This window comes from Muscardinus avellanarius (genome assembly GCF_963383645.1).
Source record: "Muscardinus avellanarius genome assembly, chromosome: 5".
Taxonomy (NCBI): Eukaryota; Metazoa; Chordata; class Mammalia; order Rodentia; family Gliridae; genus Muscardinus; species Muscardinus avellanarius.
Window position 1 is genome coordinate 103,280,672 of NC_137790.1, and position 20,003 is coordinate 103,300,674.

General features: G+C 41.8%; 1 protein-coding gene across 1 annotated transcript in view; it reads right to left on the reverse strand.

Annotated features, from left to right (window-relative positions):
* The window catches only part of FNDC3B (fibronectin type III domain containing 3B), a gene marked incomplete at both ends in the record, with an annotated part of 288,711 nt that overhangs the window by 35,644 nt on the left and 233,064 nt on the right, over positions 1 to 20,003 (reverse strand). Inside the window, 8 exons of the mRNA XM_080696168.1 lie at positions 5,132 to 5,412; positions 9,662 to 9,811; positions 10,144 to 10,257; positions 10,836 to 11,008; positions 11,875 to 11,980; positions 13,871 to 13,989; positions 15,767 to 15,838; positions 19,138 to 19,276. Of these exons, the coding sequence (XP_080552294.1) occupies positions 5,132 to 5,412; positions 9,662 to 9,811; positions 10,144 to 10,257; positions 10,836 to 11,008; positions 11,875 to 11,980; positions 13,871 to 13,989; positions 15,767 to 15,838; positions 19,138 to 19,276 (1,154 nt within the window). The remainder of the gene's footprint in view (positions 1 to 5,131; positions 5,413 to 9,661; positions 9,812 to 10,143; positions 10,258 to 10,835; positions 11,009 to 11,874; positions 11,981 to 13,870; positions 13,990 to 15,766; positions 15,839 to 19,137; positions 19,277 to 20,003) is intronic.

Consider the following 20,003-nt stretch of genomic DNA (forward strand, 5'->3'; position numbering starts at 1 on the left):
GGCTTAAAATGCGTTTTAAAGTCAATTATTTCACATGCAGAAGATATATTTTTAATAATTTGAACTATAACTGGCTTTTCTAATAAAGAGCACAAACATCCTTTTAGAGCCTTTGAGCTCTATTTTTCTAACTCATTTGACTATACATTAAATCAGCACTTGAGTGTCATCTACACATGAGTTTTGCAACATTTGCATGATGTCAGGCAGGCACAGTATTAGGAAGGAGGTGGAAATCACAGTGTATGCACTGCACTCAACACTAATTTTTACCACTTTATACACCACAATAAAACCAGAAAAGGAATCGAAGCACCGAAGTGCTCTGGAGGGCTTCAGAACACTGATGGTGTGTGCATCCTTTCAGACTCCCCCTGAGGCCAGGTCTTTTCCAACAGCGCGGCGGTGCCGAGCACACCAGAGGCGGGGAGTGGGCTTGCCAAGGTGCGCCTCATCCTCTCTACCCTGTGGGCAATCTGTGCATACCATCTATGCTCCTATGAGCTAAGGCCAAGGACCCAGCAATAGCCAAAGAGGTAAAGGTGAGGCAGAGCTCAGGAGCTGATGAAGGGAGTGAAGGGAGTCTGCAGGGAGGGCAGCAGACCTTGCAGGGTGCTCTGCCCCAGAATACGCAGAGTAGGAGCTGCCGTCATCTCTGCTCCTGGAGATGCGTGAGCTGAGCAACACTTGAAGAGATAACACAGTTCCATCTAAATGACCAGCTGCTGAATACGGCCCAGGTCTGACATGTATAGTACCTCTAATTTACAGCTAGGCTTAGTCACTTGTACTGATTTGTATGTTAGATGTGGGTCAGACCCAGGTATGGACTTGGTCCCTTTAGACTTGAAAGCCTTGTCTTGTACTGGCAAACCATATCACACACTGTGTGTGTGTGTGTGTGTGTGTGTGTGTGTGTGTGTGTGTGTGCACGTGTGCACGCATGTGCGTGCTCTATTGGGGACTGAACACAAACTATAACCCAGTTCTATTTTTTTTTTTTTAATTTTGAAGTGGGGTCTTGGTAAGTTGTTGAAGCTGGCCTTCAGCTCATGATCCTCCAGTTCCTTTTAATTATTTTTCAATTTTGAGGCAATGTCTCATTAAGATGACCAGGCTGGCTTCAAACATAATCCTCCTGCCTCAGTCTCCTGAGTTGCTGGGATCATAGGTGTACACCACCTCATCTGGCGTTCTGAGGTACTTTCTAACATGTTTTTAAATCAACTACTTAATGGAAGATATTTTTGATAATTGCACCTGTGACTGGATTTTCTAATTAAACAAAGATTTCCAACATCCTTTTGTTTACTTCAGCCTTTGCACTCTAGATTTCTTTTTATAAGTCATTTGACTATAGACTGATTAGCAAATCAATACACCTCCAGTGTCATTTTCTACAAATCTTCGAGTTTACAATAATCTATATACAATGTCAGGAAGAAGGAAATTCTTGGGGTAATAACTGGTCCATGGCCCTTTATCAATGTCTGATCTGCATGTTCAGAGGACTGCTCTGAGGGTCTAAGTCCTCTCTGGGGCAGGACTAGTGTGGCCCAGGAATCTCTGTCAGTGTGGCTTTTGTAGTACTCTGGCTTGAGGGCTCACGGTGAGGTGATACTCTGGCTATCTGGTCTCTCAGAAACAGCTGCGAGTGCTAAGGGGGAGGGTGACTCCATGGTCAGGTGTTAAGTGTCCACACAGGGAACTTTCCTGGGGGAAGGTATGGGTTTACTCATCCCTGTGTGTTCTCCGTACCTAAATATGGTGCTTGGGATGTAACCAAAACTTAGTATTTGGTCAACAAATGAGAAGGGTTTTATGGAATTGGTTAGGAGGCTAGGATTTAAACTATGTCCTTGTTCTGCCTCTTTCTTCATCCATGTAAACCATGTCCCCTCATTCTGTTTCTGTTTTAAGTCCACTTTCTTCTTTTATGGTGCTGGAAATGGAACCCAGTGCCTTGAGAATGACAGGAGTGTTCACCCGGAGCCACTTCCCTAGCCTCTGAGTGCTGTTTTTAACCAGCCAGGCCATCGTGAGTCATGGGTCTTCCTCTTTGGAACTCCAGCAGGACTTTGTACACGATGTCATTTTCACCATGTAATGTGATGCTCACCTGCTTGCTATCTTAGCTACTTAAAAGTCCCTTCAATCTGAGTGCTCTGAGGCAAGGAGAGTGTTGTATAAACCCATAGTATCTACTGAGCCCAAAAGAGAGTTCTTAAAAGACTGAAAAAATAAAAAAAACCTCAGCCAGGTGTGGTGGTGCACACTTGTAATCCCAGCATTTGGGAGGCTGAGACAGGAGGATCACAGTTTGAGAACAGCCTTAGCTATTTAGTGAGGCCCTTTGCAACTCACTGTGACCCTGTTTCAAAATAAAGAATAAAAAAACAGGGCTAGAGGGTATAGCTTGGAGGTAGAATGCCCCTGGGTTACATCCCCAGTACAGAAAAAAAAAATTCAAAAATTGAAAAGCAAAATAAATATATGAATTATTCACAATGGAAGGATTTGGTAAGAGATAATATGGCCCGTCAGGATAAAACTTTTATATCTTACAGATTATTGCCTGATTGCTATCTTTAGCTTCTGGGTATAAAAGGAAGAGTTTATCAGATCACAGAATTAGAAAGTACTTCAGAAAAAAAATTAGGTAAACCCATAAACCCTTCTTTTTTTTCTTAAAGTCCTGATGGAGTTTCAGGGAGGAAGACCCATGATTCAGAATGACCTGGATGGTTAAAAATAGCACTTGCATCGCCACCTACACCTCCGATAGAGGACTAATATCTAGAATATACAGAGAACTCAAGAAACTCAACACTAAGAAAACAAAGCATCCAATAACAAAATGGGCAAGCGAACTAAATAGACATTTCATGCAAGAAGAAATTCAAATGGCCAATAAATGCATGAAAAAAATTTCAACATCATTGGCAATCAGAGATGCAAATCAAAACTACCCTGAGATTTCACCTAACTCCAACCAGAATGACAATCATTCAAAACACAAACAACAAATGCTGGCGAGGATGTGGAGAAGTTGGTGGATTGCAAATTAGTACAACCACTTTGGAAAAAAGTATGGAGAAGCCTCAGAAGAATGGGAACAAATCTACCATTTGATCCAGCAATACCACTTCTGGGTATCTACCCAAAAGAAAGGAAACCAAACTACCAAACTAATGCATGTGTATCTATGTTCATAGCTGCACAATTCACCATAGCCTAACTATGGAACCAGCCAAGATGTCCATCAACAGATGAATGGATTACAAAACTGTGGGATATGTACACAATGGAATTTTACTCAGCCATTAAAAAAAATCAATTACATAATTTTCAGGGAAGTGAATGGAACTGGAGGACATTATGCTAAGTGAGATTAGTCAGTCACAAAAAATAAAAAATCAGATGCTTTCCCTAATATGTGAAAGCTAAGGAAAATGGATCATAGGAGGAACTCTAGATGAAAAAGGAAATTCTATAGGGGAGCAAACAAGACAACCTAAATGAGTGGATGGGAGGGGGAAGAAGGAAATTCTCTAAAACACACAATGTACTTAAACATATCAAAGTTAACCACTAAGCCAAGCATGGGAATGAAGGATGGGGAGAGAATGGGGTGGGAATTGGGTAGGGGTTAAATCGGTGATGTGTATATGTATGTACACACAAGTTTTTTACCCCAATATGATGTATGACTATAATGCACCAATAAAAAATTAAAAAATAAAATAAAGAATAAAAAAATAGCACTTGTAGGCTGGGGAAGTAGCTTGTGGTACTGGAGATTGAAACCGGGGGCATTCTACTCCTGAGCTACACTCCAGCCCTTATTTTTATATGAAATGGTGTGGATTTGCCTCACTAAGTTCCTGAGGTTCTTGCTAAGTTGGTGAGGCTGGCCTTGAATCTGTGATCCTAACCTCTAAGCCTCCTGAGTACTAGGAGTACATGCATATACCACCATGCCCATCTATAACCTCTTTATTTATTTATTTATTTATTTTGGTGGTACTGGGGATGGAACCCTTCTATCTGTGGGCTACACTCCCAGACCTATGTTTTCTATTTTATTTGGAAACAGGGTCTCTTAAGCCAGTGAGGCTGGCTTTGAACCTGCACGATCCTCCTGTCTCCGCCTTCCAAGCGCGGGAATTACAAGCGTGCGCAACCACGCCCGGCTATAACCTTTTTTTTTTTTTTTTTTGGTAGGAGCAAGCTCATCCGTCGGCCCTTTACTCCCTGCCCACTGATGAAGAACTAGAATTTTCTGGCTGAGAACCTTATGCTCAAACTACAATGCTTGTTACCATGCACTTGCAACACACTGTGGGGCTCAACCTAAGCATATGGTCCTCATGCACTTGCTCCATAGACCATACTTGAAGGTAGGTCTTCTCATTTCACAGAAGAAACTGGGACACGGAGGGATTAAGTAACTTGCCTAAAGACACACAGCTGACGACGTGCTTGAGAAACCACTGAGCATGACCCAGTGGGGCACACTTGAATGACTGAGTTGGTTCTGGCACTTCTTCTAATGACATGGTCCTGCTAATTGCAAACTTTTTGACAGAGCAAAATGGTTGAACTTTTGAACGACCATGTAGGAGAAATAAGTGTGTGAGGAGACGAAGGCGCACCCGGGGGATGGGAAATGCAGATATGGAGTTTTGTTGGTGTGTGATGAAACTTCTCTCTGGCCCCTGGTGAAATCCTGAGTGAAATCTGTGTAAGTGCTTTGTAACACTGTATCTGCTTTTGGGGAAAGTGAGAATAGGGTGCCCTGTTTTCAGCAAGGCAAGTACACAGGTGAGGACAGAGGGTCCACAGAGTAAGACTTGAGCCAGTGAAAATGTACAAAGAAAGAGCAATGGTCAAGAAACCAAGAAGGGAACTGTCTGAGAGCGGGTGTGAGATTCTCCCTCAGAGGTCAGAAATCATGTGGATTTGTAACTGTCTCACTGAAATATAGGTTTTTAAGCTCTAGATGCAATTAGTATTCTCAAACATATGAAATAAAAATAGCTAGGGTCCACCAATTTGGCCTCAGTATCTGCAGGTTTGTAGCGAGGGCTGCGGTGGAGGACATGGCTCCCACCCATTTTCCTGCACTCACCGGTACGTGGTTTCTGGAAGGAGATCCTTGATGACATGGGTGCTGGTATTGCCCACGGTAATGCTGGTGTCTCCGAGATCAATGTTGTAAGCGAGGATTTCCGACCCATTATTGCATGGCTCTTCCCAGGACAGCACAAGGCACACAGAAGGGACGTCGGGGGCAGCACCCAGGGGCCCCTCCTCCAGCACACAGAGAGTGGACACAGGGTCTGGGGCCGATGCTGGTGTCTGGCAAAGGACGAGCTCACTGTACGGCCCTGCTCCTGCTTGGTTGAAGGCCTGAAGAAGAAGACACTGTCAGCACAGCCTGATGTCTCCACGCAGCTGCGCTAGATAGTCTAAGCAGTGGCTCTACTGCTAGAGGGAAAGTAGGAAGAGATCCCAGAGAACATTCAAGTTATAGCAAAGGACCACTTCCCAAAAACTGTCAAGCACTTTTTTTTTTGAGTGGTGGCACTGGGAATTGAACCCAAGGACACTCTACCTCTGCGCTACACTCTCAGCCTGCCTACCTTATCTATCTACCTATTAATTTGTTTTTGTGGTAATGGGGAATGAACCCAGGGCAGTCTACCTCTGAGCTACCTTGCCCAGCCCTCCTGCTTCCTCCCTCCCTCCCTCCTATCCTCCCTTCCTCCCTTTCTTCCTTTTCCCTCCCTCCCTCCCTCTCCCCCCTCCCCCCCTCTCTCTTTCTCATCTATCTCTCAAGTATTTACAGGGCTTACAGGTATGCCTAACCACATTTTTTAAATCAATAAAGCAAAGGATAGGACTTCCGGGAAGATGGCGACCGAGAAAAGCGGGGCTTAAGAGCCCCGCTAACAACCAATCTCCATTACCACAAAATCAGCGCCTTTCATAGCCAGAAAACACCATCACCAGAGAAATAAAAAAATAACCAGGCTCCAGAGAGAAAGCGGACTGAGAACAGAGTCACAGATGTGGCAGCAGCGCTTTACTGCCGGCGGCAGCGGGGAGTTCACCAGATGGCTACAGCAAGCCGAGGTGAGCCGCTGCGGAACAGCCAGGCGGGATTTCTCGGAGCAGAGAGCATCTAAAGCTCCCAGTGGCTGAGCTCAGCACACGCTGCAGGGATTCAAAGTGGAAATCAAAACCAAGAAGAAAAACACCAGCCCCACGGCTGAGGGTGTAGCAGCGGCGCCATATTGCCACCGGCGGCAGCAGCAGCGAATTCAGCGAAGCCAGTACAGCTACATCTGCGTACTCAAGAACAGTGAGTCAAATTGCGGGCCACAGAGGAGAAATCCCAGTACTGTACTCCCTGGGACTTGACCCAGTGGAGGAGGGGCGGTGGCAGAGATATCACACCATAGGAGAACGTGCAACCCGGCACCCCCCACAGTCTAAAGCAGCCTCTATCGACTCTCTGGGTCGGAGACTCTGTGATACAACCCAGTAAAGGAGTAGTGGGGTCTGAGATACTACTGACTCGAGATCCAGAACACCTTAAGTGAAGTCATAGTGACCCAAGGGAAGAACCCAGAGAAGGCACAAACATCCGAAATCATGGGAAAGAGGAATAATACTGGAGCAATGAATGCCCACAACCCCACAACATCAGAACCCGATAAAACAGAAAATGAGAGATTTCTAGAAGAGCAAATCAGGAAAATAACTGTAGAAATAATAGAGGTGCTTCGAAAAGAACTCAGAGAGAGCCAAAAAGAGATAAAGGATGCAATTAATGAAGTAAAGGCCTCAATTCAAAGCACAAACAACCGATTAGAACACATGGAGAACAGAATCTCGCTCTTAGAAGATGATCATTCCAAAAATGAACGCATAGTTTCTAATCTAGAAAAAAATATCCGACAGCAGGAATCTGATATTGAAGAAATATGGGCCCATTTTAAGAGAGCTAACCTAAGAATAATTGGAATAGAGGAGGGAAAAGAAAGTGAAACCAAAGGGATCAACAATCTCTTCAAGGAAGTAATAGCAGAAAATTTTCCAGACATAAAGCAAGAGGTTGATACACAGGTCCAGGAAACTTACAGAACTCCCTTTAGACAGGATCGGAGAAGAGGATCCCCACGCCACATAATTGTCAAAATGACCAATGTGGAAGCCAAGCAGAGAATCTTAAAGGCAATAAAAGCAAAGGGCCAAGTGACATTCAGAGGCAAACCAATTAGAATCACTCCAGACTTCCCAAACCAAGTTATGAGTCAGAAGAGCTTGGAGTAACATATTCCAAACTCTGAAAGAAAACAACTTCCAGCCAAAAATTTCCTACCCAGCAAAACTTTCTATCAAATTAGATGGAGAAATAAGAAGCTTCCTTGACAAACAGAAACTGAAGGAATTTATGTCTTCAAAACCAGCACTAGAGAAAATACTCAAAGAGATTAACTACAAAGAAGAAATAGGTAACACACACCAGAACTAGAGAAACAAGATTTTCCATCCAACAGACAACTAAGATTGGTTATCTGTGGAGATTCATTATTTATGTTAGTCTTTTACCTATCTCTAAAGGATGCTTTCCCTAATATGCAGAAGCTAGGGAGAAAAAGTGTCAAAGGAGGAATTGTAGACAATGGAGAAGCCATAGATGAACAAATAAGGCATCCTAACTGGATGGGAGGGGGAAGCGGGAAATTCTCTAATGTACATAATGTACATTCACAGACATATCAAAGTCAATTATTAAGCCAAACATGAGAAGGTAGGAGGGGGGCAGAGTGGGGTGGGAACTGGAGAAGGGATAAAAGAGTGATGTGTGTGTGTATGCATCTTATACCCCATTAAGATGTATGACGACAATGTAACAATTAAAAAAAATAAAAAAGTGATTTAGTGTTTTGGGTGCCAACTACTCAAAAGAATAAATCAGGTTTAATCTGACTTTATTTGGGTCTAACTTGACTTGATAGTAATGTGAAACTGTGAAATGAACATAATTCCTATATGGTAAAAAGAAACTGAGAAACAAAGAGATCCTTTACCTGGCAATACCTCTTTAGTATGCCAATGATAAGTACTATTCCCTTCCTAGGGTCTGACTTAATTTACTTATTTTTGATAGTGGAGATTGGACCCAGGTACATTCTACTTCTGAGCTCTGATCTCATTTGAGGGAGAGGGCGCTGACTTATTTTATGCTGAATATACACATTTAATAATATTTTCTATTCCTGATCACCAATACAGACATGTAAGGCCATTATGTGGGTTGTAATCATGTCATCATATCTTTTACAATGTCATTTTGAGAAGTCATGCTAATGAGAACATACATCCTGAAAAAACAAAGTAAAGAGATACCAAGACTCAAGATGCATGGGGAATGCAGCTCCACCTTGGTAGCAGACAGCTCTTCATTTATACCCAGCCTTGTTCCAAAACAGGAATGCAGAGCATCTCGGCCCTCTGCAGGGGCTCAGCATCGCTAGCACAGGGGCAGGTGCGTGCTGAGATCGTGACCCACGGACATGGGCTAGCTGCATGTCAGGTGCTCCATGCAAGGAGGAAGGGAGTATGTGTATGGTAAAAGGGCTTAATCAGAAATGCTGAGGATGAAGCAGGCTTCAGAATTAACAAAAAAGCTTCTGATGATCTGGAGAATTAACTGATAAAGGAAATATTTTCTCCAAAAAGGCTGAGACACTTGGTATACTTCTAACAAGCAATTTGATCCATTGCTGAAATCAGGTGGGAACTTAGTATTGGCATCTTTGCTTCTCTATCTATGCAAATCTAAATGTATGTCAAGGCAGAACTCTCCAAGATCTATCTATGCAAATCTAAATGTATGTCAAGGCAGAACTCTCCAAGGCAGAACAACCATATCTGAAGAATCTTTGTATTGCCTCCTGATTGCCTTTCGATCCTGGTACAAAGCAGTGTTCTAGAAATGCTGCTGAACAAATTTAAAGAAATGGCCAAGGAATACCATTCTCTCACGATACTGGTGCTTTGCAAAGAGGGGAAAAAGTCATTTATCTAAGTGAATGAAGAAAAAAATGAATCCATGCTCACTGCCACTCTCAGGCTATGATCCACTGTTCCTGATGTTCTATTCGGACTCCCAAATAGAAGCTGAAAGAAAACCAGCCTTGGACATGTTTTAAGGCAGATAAGTCCAAATTATTCTAATATCTGGCTTTGGCTCCACTGAACAGCTGGTGCATGGCTTTCCGTCTTTTGCCAGTTCTAAGTGCTTTCCCATTGACTGTTCACATCAGGGAATTAGGAAGCATCTTTCCTAAGGAGCTGTGCAACCTTCCCTTGGTCTGGTCACTCACTGAATGAACTGCCAGACCATAAAATGCAAGATACTCTTAGTAAAAAGTAGAGCAAACAAGTATATAGTTTTGTTACTGACATGATAAGACCTCCTAGAGAAGCAGAAACTAACTGTACAATACCCAAGCAATCACATTTCTATTTGCAAGAATTCTTTTTTGCCCTTTCATCTCTCTTGATGGCTTTTGAGTTGGTTTCCTCAAGTATCTTCCACAGAACATCTGCTCTTGTGAGCAATGTCTAAATAATGTCAACCTACCTGTAGTCTACAGCAGTACTGTGCAGCAGGCAACAGATCTTTTATCTCAAAGCAGGTGTCCGTTCCATGATAAATGAGTTCTAAGGATTCTTCATCTTCTCCCCATTCCAATCTGTACTCTGAGATGTCAGCACCAGAGCTTTCGGGACTCTGGAGAACAAAAAAGTAAGTTGATTCCATTAAGAAAAAGTCCTACTATGTCCACATTCAGTGAACTAAGTCAAGAGCAGCAAACCCCAGATATTTCTAATACATATAAAATAAAGACATTAAAGAGACACTCAATTTCCTCTCCATTCTGGCCATTTCCACAATTCTAAATGACACAATCAAGTGCCAAGGTAGATTAGAGTACACAGAACAGAACACAACAAAACAAAAATCACCATGCAGACATTTTGGCTTTGTAGAGGCATTATATTCTCCACATGGGAATAAAGGAGAAGGAATAGAAACTGATGGAGAAAGGTACCTGGACTTACCTCCCAGCCTACCAGCACACATCCATCAGGTGTAAAAGAAACACAAGGTGCTTTGCACCACCCAGGGGGGCCCGTGGCAGTGGTAATTTCTGAGACATCAGAATAGGGACCATACTGAAAGAAACATACACAGGCTTGAATTTGAGTATGTGTTTGTATATGTGTGTGAATCTAAAAGCTTATAACATCATCATCAGTACAATTGCTTAAAAAAATTACCTAATGGTTTTCACTTTGATTTGTACATGTGCGTGCAAGTGCGTGCGCGCGCACGCGCGTGCGCGCGCGCGCGTGTGTGTGTGTGTGTGTGTGTGTGTGTATTTTCCTATGTATGGAGTTCCCTAAGAGGTAAATGTCTATTATATATGTCTGTATTTATTCAAAAGGATTGGAAAGGTGGTTTACTAAGCATTTTCCTTTCATTGAGACATCAGAAAAAATGCTAATTCTCCACAAAACACAGCATTTTGCCTTTACGTTTCTCAGAGGACATCTAAGAAAACTAAGCCAGATGCACAATGTAGTTTCATTTTAAATGCATAAAAATTTTACTTGGAATTGTTGGTTATCAAATTCTGCACATCCTAGAAAATGAAGTCAGATGCATGTTGTAGTTTCATTTTAAATGCATACAAAATTCTACTTGGAATTGCTGGTTATCAAATTCTGGGTATTTCTTCTACCAGACTCACCCCTCCATCATTCAGAGCCCTCACTCTGAAGCGATATGTGGTTCCAGGGAGCAGGTTGCCAACGGTGCACTCCAGGTCTGGCCCGTGGTACACCTCCGAAGCCACGTCCTCGGGCTCCGTCATCTCCACGCTGTACTCTGAGACCTCACAGCCACTTTCAGATGCAGGCACATCTAGGAACACAGGATTTCATCATCTAGGACATGTATGTGCTTCCAGTTTACCAAGTCATTCTTGATTTTTCACAGTCTTTACAAAGTTTCATGTAGGTGGCCAATTCTCACATTTCTCTTCCAAAAGCACCCTTCCATCAACAAAACATTCCCGAATGATGTTATTCCTACTATCTAAAGTATATTTGAGGCCATTTAATTGTATTAATAAAATAACTCCAAAATAATAGAAACATTATGTAAACTTCACATTTTAATGCCAGGTAAAGGGAAGAAATAGAGGAAAGAAAACAAATCTTCTCTTTCACTGGAAATCAAAGGTCATGCTAAATCTGGATATGAAACCCAAAACTGGCACAATACTTAGTACATAAATGGTGGGAAAAGAGTGTGCTTGAGTTCTACACGGTCAGAGTTGCAGTGTGCATACAGCGGGCGGCAATGCTACAGCAACACCAGGGCCCACGTGTGACAAAGCGGCAGGGTGGCCACACACAACCCAAAGCCACCCTACGAACTGTCCCTAGGTTCAGTCTCTGACTTAGTACAACTTTTCTTTATAAACAAATTGAAAAGTCCTGAAAAAGACAGGCTAATCTGGACCATTCCCTAGAAAAGTACTACCAGAGGACGGATGAACGGCATGTGGGGCACCATCAGGAACAGAAGGCCGAGCGATAGCGGGGAAGGGGTGGTGGCGATGGCAGAAACCTAAGCCACACAGGTTAAAAAATATGGACATCTTCAACAGGAAACAAAAATAAAGTTTTCAGAAGGAAATCTTGAAATTTAAATGACAAAAGCATTACGTCTCAATCTCCAATTGTCCATACTGTCAATGTTGATGTGAAGATTGGTTCACTCACCCCACTCTAAGTGGACTTCTTTGTGCTTTGGTCTACCCAAAACCCTCGGTGGTCGACACTGGCCTGGTGCAATGCTTAGTGTGCGAACAGGGAGACTCTCAGAACACTGCGGGAGGAACACCGGAGAGAACCATCTCTTAGTTACTGTGAACGTATCAGACCTCTATACAGGAGACAAATTCTACCCTGCACCTATACATGTGACCAAAAAGGGGCTTCTTATTGAAGGTGTGTGTGCTATTGTATGCAAGGTCTTTACCAGTGCCTGTGTACATGTGTACATGTGTTTTAAGTGTAGACGTTCAATGCGTATGGTATTAGTTAAAACAAGAATGATTCCTTCTCCCGTCTTTTCTTCCTCCATCCCTGCCTTCCTTTCTTCCTCTGTTATTTTGCAGTACTGGGGATTTAAATCAAGAACATACTACTCTGAGCTACATCCCCAGCTCTTTTTCTTTTGAGCCAGAATCTCCCAAAGTTGCCCAGAATTTGCGATCATCCTGCCTCAGCCTCCCAAGTAGCTAGGGTTACAGGTGTGTGCCAGCAATAATAATTCTTTTCTGAATTCAGATTAGTAGGTTTGAATGTTGTATATCATAAACACACAATTATTTTCCTTTAAATCAAAATTTGAGAATCTCTTCACAAGGACAAAAGAAAACACACAATGACGACTGGGTGAAATTTTAGAAGGTGCCACAAGTGGCTAGCCATTCACAGAGCAGAAAGCAAATAAAGTCAGTATTAATCAACTGAGTCTAACGTTACACAGCAGATTCTGCTACTGCTAAAATAAGTAGAACTTTTTTTTCTCCCAGAAGATCTGGCTGTGTAAGGCTGGTGGTTGTGGGTACTGGCCCTCTTGTTAAGGTAGGGAAAAACAAGGATTGCTCTGTAGTCAACCAAATTCCATCTCTTTCTGAGAAGTGGTGCAGACTGTGGGCTGTAAACATTCAGGCAGTACAGCCCGATCACCTATGGCTCTGATTTGGAGACTCCAATCTGGGGAGGCATCCCAGAGAGCTCTGGCCTTGCCAAAGAAGGTTCTAGAGAGACCTTTTTTCCAGGGGGCATCTACCTGGGCAATCTAGACGGCAGACAACTGCTATCCATGGGGTGAGTTGTGTGTATGGGGAGGGGGTGGAGATAAATGAAAGAAAACACCAAAGGCAGACTAATGGAAAACTTAGGCCTTCAAATGGCAGACATCCTTTCACAGAGTCAAGCCAGCACAAAGCTAAATGGTACCACTTTTCCTTCTCTCACTCTCTCTCTCTCTGAATGCTAGTGGCTTTAAATCATCATGTTAAATAGCTCTACAGTGAAAACATGTTTTAGCATTGCACATCTCAATCACTTTTCTGAATACAGACAGGTTAAAGCCATTTAGAGGACAATTATTTCTGAAGATGACAATTACTTCATGTGCCTTTGCTAGGTTACTCTGAGCCCATGAGAACAACAAGTGGTTGAAACTAAGGCTCCTGGCATGTTAATGGGTGGTGTACGGTCACACGGGCAGTAGACAGAGAATAGCTGCTGCCCACCGGGTGCACGGCGCACTACTCCAGGAGGTTCGTAAGCGCAGCTGCCTACACATTCCCCCAGGAGATGACAGTGAAGAACTCTGAGGAAGGTATGGAAACAGCAGAGCTGGGCAGGAGGGCCTTGACTCTAAAGTTTATACTTTTCTTTTGTTGTGATAACTGAGGTTTCCCTTATTTAGCTAAAGGAGATCCCAGACAATTTTCAACAGTTTTCTGAGAAGTAACAGAGTGACAAGTGTTCCTCAGAGTATCATGATTCTGCTGAGAATTATTTGAGTCTATCTTTCCTGTCATCTAAAACCCAAATCAAACGACTCTATTTTTCACTTCCTACAGTGATACTATGGCATATCTTTTAAGCAACAACTATATTCTGACTTTATTCTATTACAGATGGAGCTTGTTGGAACTTGGTCAGGAACATTTACTTCACACAGAAATAAACCCACCTGACTGTGCCCGCCAGTGCTGATGCAGCATGCTCGGAGTTTGTACAAAGTGCCCGGTTTCAAATGGGTGAGCGTGTGCTCCGTAGCTGACCCACTGTACGCCACTTCCCACTGACTGGCTGTAAAACAAGACTGATATGTGAGAAATGTCACAGGACCAACCATTACCAGTAAGATAAAGCTCTAAGTTGTTTCCATGAAAACAAACAGCAACTATTTTTTTTTTAATAGCAAAGCATCCTCTTTCCACATCCTTACAAAGTTAAACATTTTATTTATTTATTTTTATTTGTTTCTGCTACTGGGCATTATGCCTCTGAGCTACACCCCTAGCACTTTTTATTTTTTGTTCTTGAAACAAGGTCTCACTAGTTTGCTGAGAGTCTCACTAAGTTGTCAAGACCATTCTTGAACCTGCGATCCTGTCTTGGCCTCCCAGGTACTGAGATTACAGGCATGCGTCACCACGCCTGGCTTGGAGTCACTTTAGTACCCAGCACTGCTGGCTAGATCACTTCCTATTACCATGACTCCATCCATGACTAGGAGTTTTGGGTGTGGAAAGCCAGGTGGCATCTACAGTTGGCACGGCATGAGGGCTATGAGGAGACAGGACAGTGCTGAGCAGGCTGTGGAACACTTCTAGAGTGAGGAGGCCACGGGGAGCCGTGTGTGCTCGCTGACGGGCACTGGGGCTCACGCAAGGCTGGGTGTTATGTAGGGCGTCTCCCCATTCTTTTCTGCCTGGAGGTCAGTGAGTGAAATCTCCCCAGTACAAACTGAGTGCTTTGGGTAAAGGCCTGCAGTTTCCACTTTAATCTGTATAATATGATTTGTAATGAATAAATAATCTAACTCAAAAGTCACAATGAAGATGGAAAGATATTTTCTAAATTTGCTATGAAAGTGTGACACTTGTGCTCGATTTGACAGCACATATAGTAAAAGTGGAGAATACAGAGAAGATTAGCATGGCCCCAGCTCAAGGATGACATGCAAATTCATGAAGTTTCCAGATTAAAAAAAAAAGTATGCCACTTGTCACGAGAGCCCAGGATCCTATATGCTGCTTGTTACCATACATGGCAACTTGTAGTACTTAACTTCTTTATTCTCTCCAACTTATTCTGTGTGTGTGTGTGCGCGCGCGTGCTACTAGAAAAGGAACCTTAACCTCTGATCTACTCCCACGCCTTTTTATATTTTTGTTTTCAAACAGGGTCTTGCTAGATTGCTGAGGGCCTCGCAAAATTGCTGAGGCTGACCTCGAGCCTGAAATCCTGTCTCAGCCTCCCAAGTACTAGAATTACCATTGTGTACCACCACACCTGGCCCAATTTATCCTTCCTGATAAGTTACTTTTGACACTTAATATTTTCATAAGCAAGTTAGAGGACAAAATCTTACATTATTTATTCTATTAAGTAGAAGCGCAAGTTAAAAAAAAGTGTGTGTGTGTGTGTGTGTGTGTGTGTGTGTGTACACATGTGCGTATATGCGAGCTGGGCATGATGGGGTGGGCCTATAATCCCAGCATTTGGGATTGCAGGTTCAAGGACAGTTTTAGCAATTTAGTGAGACTTTGTTTCAAAACAACAAAAAAAAAGGACTGGAGGTGTAGCTCAAGAGTAGAATGCCCCTATACTTAATCCCCAGTACCAAAACAAAACAAAGCCATAGAAAATAAAGAAAGAAATGACAAAAATGTAGATTTCAAGCAGATCTCTGGTGCTGTGTTTAGAAGTGAAAACTGCCAATATGTGATTCAAATTTATTTACTGTAATAGCTCTATCATTAGAATCAATGATGACCTACTATTACCACAGAGATGTTTACTATATTAGAAAGTAAGGTTTACTACTGCATATATTTAAAACAATTTTTAAAATTTTCACCTTCAGAATTTCCATCAGTAATTTCCAGCAAGTACTTGAGGATTTCTGAACCGCCATTGTCCTTGGGAGGATCTGGAAAGTATACGGTGGGAAGGCATTGATTTTTATCGGTAAATATAATTTGAATACACAAAACTATACAAACATACAGTATTAACTTTGGACTTGATCAAAAGGTGCAATCATTAATTCATTCAATTCCCTCCTTGGAAAATTAAAAAAACTAAACCAATAAACACTGAATATTATTAGATTATCTCAAGTTCTTAGAAGTAGAAATGTCAAGAGTGAGCATTTAGCCAGGCGTGGTGGCACAGGCTTGTAATCCTAGTACTTGGGAGGCTGAGACATGAGGATTTAGTTTGCGGCCAGCCTCAGCTACTTAGGGAGACCCTGCTTCAAAATAAAGAATAAAAAAGAGTGCTGGGGGTGTAGCTTGGAGGTAGAATGCCCCTGGGTTCCATCTCTGTGTGTGGACACACACAAAAAAGAGTGAGCATTTAGTTAGTGAAACATGAACAAAACTCAAGTGTGAGCTAATTTTTCTGAGATTTATGCTAATAAATTTACTTTGAGAATTCTGAAGATAGCTCTTTAATATTTGGTGATTTTTATGTAAAATAAAAAATCATGTTTCTTTTCATTTTTGTCATTTTATTATTGTTTTACTTTCTCTTATTATCTCTCTCTCTCTCTCTCTCTCTCTCTCTCTCTCTCTCTCTCTCTCTCTCTCTCTCTCTTTTGGTGGTACTGGGGGTGGAATCCAGAGGCTTCCTACCTCCGGGCTATACTCCCAGACCTATTTTAGATTTTAGTTGGAAACAGGGTCTCACTAAGTTGCTGAGAGCCTCATTCAGTAGCTGAGGCTGGCTTTGAACCTGTGTGATCCTCCTGTCTCAGCCTCCCAAGTGCGAGGATTACAAGCGTGCACCACCACACCTGGCTCTATTTTTATATTTCTAAACAGATTTGTTTTTAGATAAAGAAAAGGAAAGCAAAGCAAAAAGAGTATTGACAAAATAAAAAAAACTTCAGGATGGGATAAAGCTGTTCCACCACAGTTCGCTATTCAATGAGCGTTTCCTGTGAAGCAGACCTGAGACCTGGGCGTGTACCAGCCGACACTCGCTACTACTTGCCAGAGCCCGGGGCGCTCGGGCCTGGGTCCACAGTGACACTGCCTGCAGGACTTCTATTTCCTGAGCAGAGGATCCCCTTGCGGTATAATTTCCTAAAATTATGAAGAATCTGCCTCTACTGTCAGTCTGATGGTTTGTATCTTAAGGAGATTTTTCTTAGACATCTTGTACTTGCATACCGATCAAGGAAATTCACTCCCCCTCTCCTTTTCCCCTGGTATTTCCATGACTATCTACATATGTCAGTTAGATACAACACAATAATAATGATAAAGGCAAGTTCTACAGCTAACGAAAATAAATATTCAGTGTTGATAGAACTTTAAGATTTTCTGAGAAAAAGGCTTTACAGCCTTCCAAAATCACACTGGGATTTTCACTTTTCCTTAATCACACTTGTCTTCTGAGAAATTAGAGATCCTAATAATTCTTTCTCAAAATTATTAAGCAACTTAAAACAGTTACATGTCTGGGTGGCTGGTTTCCAATTAAGTCTACTTTCAGTTCCCCTTATATTACTGAGTTGCCAGGTAAAATCTTATTTTAGATTATTATATAACATTAGTGAAAATTATATACATTATAAGAACTTTACACTCAATTACAAATGCTTATCAGCTTTCTGTTGAGTTCATTTCATTGAAATAATCCATGCTGTAGAGATGATATACAATATCCTTCTACCAAATAAACCCACACATACTTCAACATGAAAAATTCCTTAGCTTCAAGACACTGGTTATACATAAACAACATGAAAACAAAGTCTCCTATTTCATCATAATTTAAACAGCGTGTGTGTGTGTGTGTGTGTGTGTGTGTGTGTGTGTGTGTTACTGGAGATTGAAAATAGAGATATTCTACCTCTGAGCTACACCCCATCACTATTTTATTTTTATTTTTGAAACAGATTTTTACTTCCTTTATTTTATTTCTAAGTTGTGGAGGGCTTTACTAAGTTGCAGAGGCTGGCTACGAACTCTGCAATCCTCCTGTTTCAGCTTCCCAAATACTGGGATTGTAAGCATGTGCTACCATGTCTGGTTGCAACTTAAACATTCTATATGTCAAAATTTACTTCAGATGGTCTAGATAATTTTTGAAACTCACTTTAAGCAACTTTATAAATAAAAATTTCTCTATTAAATATTGCTATTTTTAGGGTGACCTATTGAAGAATAAATTATGTATTTGGAAATTAATACATTCAAGCCAGGAGTGGTGGCACACACTTGTAATCCCAGTACTTGGGAGGCTGAGACAGGAGGACCACAGGTTCAGGCCAGCCTCAGCTACTTAGTGAGGCCCTCACCAACTTAGCGAAACCCTTTGTCAATGTTTCAAAATAAAGAATAAAAAATAGGGCTGAGTGTAGCTCAGAGAAAATGGCCCCGGGTTCAACTTCTAGTTCCACCAAAACCCCCCAAACAAGCCGGGTGCGGTGGCGCACGCTTGTAATCCCGGCACTTGGGAGGCAGAGACAGGAGGATTACGCAGGTTCGAAGCTAGCCTCACTGGCTTAAGAGACCCTGTTTCTAAATAAAAAATAAAAATATATAAAAATAGGTCTGGGAGGGTAGCCCGGAGGTAGAAGGGTTTCCAGGAACCCAGTACCACCACCAAAAAAAAAAAAAAAAACACAAAAAACAAAAACCACAAAAAACAAAAAAACAGAAAACAACAACAAAACACAAAGAAATTACTACATTCAAATTAATAATCCATTAAAAATAAAGGAAGAAAAATATATAATACAGGAAAATTATAAAGTTTATAAAGTAAATGAGACCCTTAAATTGTCCATTTAAATTTCCATTAAAGTTTAACTGTAGCCGGGCATGGTGGCGCACGCTTGTAATTCCCGCGCTTGGGAGGCGGAGACAGGAGGATCGGGCAGGTTCGAAGCCAGCCGCGCGCTGGCTTAGGAGACCCTGTTTCCAAAATGAAAATCTAAAAATAGGTCTGGGAGTGTAGCCCCGAGGTAGAAGGGCTTCCAGGAACCCCAGTACCACCAAAAAAAAAAAAAAAAAAAAAAAGTTTAACTGTACATAAAAATTCTATTTTAATGAACTATCCATTCCAACTTATGGAATTCTCAAGATGTTTCTCACATGTATATTCTAAATGCATAAAATTCCCACAAATGACACTATTCATTCTGTTGGGTTGTCACTGTTTTAAAATCCATCAAACAGGACATAGGGAAAGCAGAAGCAGCAGCAGCAAACATACCCCATCTGACACTGAAGCCATGAGATGCGACTGGCCCCTTCAGGAGAGGTCTGGTAGGAGGCCCGGGCCTGTCAGGACTGGTTGTACAAACCAAAACTTCGCTTGGACAGCTTTTCCCTTCCATATTAGAAGCAGTGAGCTACAACACAACCAAGAACACATTCACATGCTTTAGTTATCAAGTATTACTAAATTAATAATGACATTTTAACATGGCAAGATTGAGGTATCCATACACTCAGATGCACATCAGAGAAAGATGTTTTCTTTCTCTAAGTTCAAGTACTGATTTAACAGTATTCATTTTAGGATGGCTTATTTTTTGTATACCTGGTTAGAACAACTAAAAATAAAATCATAAGGTGAATTTTAGCTAGAGATATTTCTATCCTTTCAAGGAGGTACATTATACAACCAATATATCACCACCAACTTTGTATTATTTCATGGAAAGAAAACAAGATAGGAAGGAACAGAGAAAAATCACTTACCTTATTAAAGAGGAGGATGCCGCCCCCTTGTGGAGAAGTGCTAGCAGTACTGCTGTGTTTCTCAGAGTTGGTAAAAATAATTCTTAACACATCAAAAACTATCCTTTCCTCAGTCACTATTCCACTTGAAAATTTGACAAATATTTATTGAGTGACTACTCTGTGGCAAATGAGACCACCTGGCCCCAAAATTAAGAGTGGAATCATAAGATAGTCCTGCATCTCCAGTGTCCACGTGTCACGTCACACACAGAACACTAGGGAATATGGTGGCATAACAGAAACAAGTGTGGTGGCACAGTGCGTTTTCTGTTCAGGATCACAAATGTGCACGCACTTCTTTGGCTATGACACAAAGTCCTACTCTAATGTTAA